The sequence below is a fragment of the Aplysia californica genome, unplaced genomic scaffold, assembly GCF_000002075.1.
Source record: "Aplysia californica isolate F4 #8 unplaced genomic scaffold, AplCal3.0 scaffold00146, whole genome shotgun sequence".
NCBI classification, from domain to species: domain Eukaryota; kingdom Metazoa; phylum Mollusca; class Gastropoda; order Aplysiida; family Aplysiidae; genus Aplysia; species Aplysia californica.
In genome coordinates, this window is record NW_004797416.1 from 239,630 (window position 1) to 240,882 (window position 1,253).

At 46.8% G+C, this 1,253-nt stretch overlaps 1 protein-coding gene across 1 annotated transcript; it reads right to left on the minus strand.

The window, feature by feature from the left end:
• Positions 1–941: 941 nt before the first annotated feature.
• On the minus strand, positions 942–1,253 carry LOC101853233 (protein GVQW3-like). The gene has a single exon (XM_005097125.1). It carries the CDS (start codon positions 1,251–1,253, stop codon positions 942–944), a length of 312 nt encoding a protein of 103 aa, XP_005097182.1.

Here is a 1,253-nt window from a genome sequence, read left to right on the forward strand (position 1 = left end):
TCTCTTTCTCTCACCCCCCTCTCTCTCACACACCTTCACACATTTATATATATATATAGGCCCTATATAAGTTATATGTACACGCATATACTCACGGGCGCGGGCGCACGCGCACGCGTGCATATCATGTCAAATTTTACTCCCAAAAAGTTCTTTAGATGTACGAGGGCTTTCCCACGGAAAATCGGAAAAGGTCCATAAAAGCAAACATCTTTGTCCTAATGTAATAAACATGTAACACGTCATACCTCAACATGTTCTTTATTACTCAATGTAATCACCATCCCGCTGGACGCATTTTTCCCATCGCTGGATTAGGGAGAAGATACCGTCCTTGAAGAATTTTTCGTCAAGGGATTTCAACCAATCTTTCACGGCTTTCACGAAGGTCTTCGTCGTCGGTGAATCATTGTCCACGAATATGGCGTTTCGTTGGTTCGAAAAGGTGATAATCTGACGTGGCTAAGTCAGGACTGTGGGGGAGGGGGTGGTGGCAGAACTTCCCAGCCGAACCTTTGGATCCTGTCTTTCATAGCGTTTGCGGTATGTGGCGTTGCGTTGTCAAGCTGCAAAATGACCCCGATGGACAACCGGCCTGGTCTTGTTCGGCGCACAACCTCTTTCACATTAGCAAGAGCCTGGCAGTATCTGTTAGCATTATCAGTTTGTCATGGTTCCAGAATGTCAAGAAGCAGAACACCCTTAGCATCCCAGAAAACCGTGGCCATGAGTTTCTTCACCGATGGCTGAACTTTAACCTTTTTCTGGCGAGGTGAAGACGTGTGCTCCCAAACCATTGAATCCCTCTACGTCTCAGGGGTCATGTGGTGTATCCAAGTCACATCACCTGTAATACTGCTTCTCGGGAATGCTTCATCGTAATGTTGGAGCTCTCCAGATAGGTTCATGACTCCCGTAACAGCTTGGCGACAGCGATTCAACTAAGTCTGAGACACTTCAGCACGTTGCATCTTGTTGTCAGCTGTCAGCTCTTTTGGGACCCATCGAGCAGAGACTTTTCGATAGTGCAGCTCTTCAAACACTATCCCATGGACAGTCGACTTTGAAATGTTTAGCGACTCGGAAATGTCGCGAATCTTTAGGCGCCAGTCTGTTTGAATGAGTTCCTTAACGCGACTCTTGTTGTCCCCAATCTTGGCAAAAAAACAAGGTCCTGGGTGAACTTTGTCACTGACATCCGTATGCCCGGCTTTGAACTTACTACACCACTCATATACCCGTGACTTTGCCAT

Bases quoted from the DNA above. Each gene is read 5' to 3' on its own strand.
- LOC101853233 (XM_005097125.1), bottom strand. From the start codon at position 1,253: ATGGCAAAGTCACGGGTATATGAGTGGTGTAGTAAGTTCAAAGCCGGG.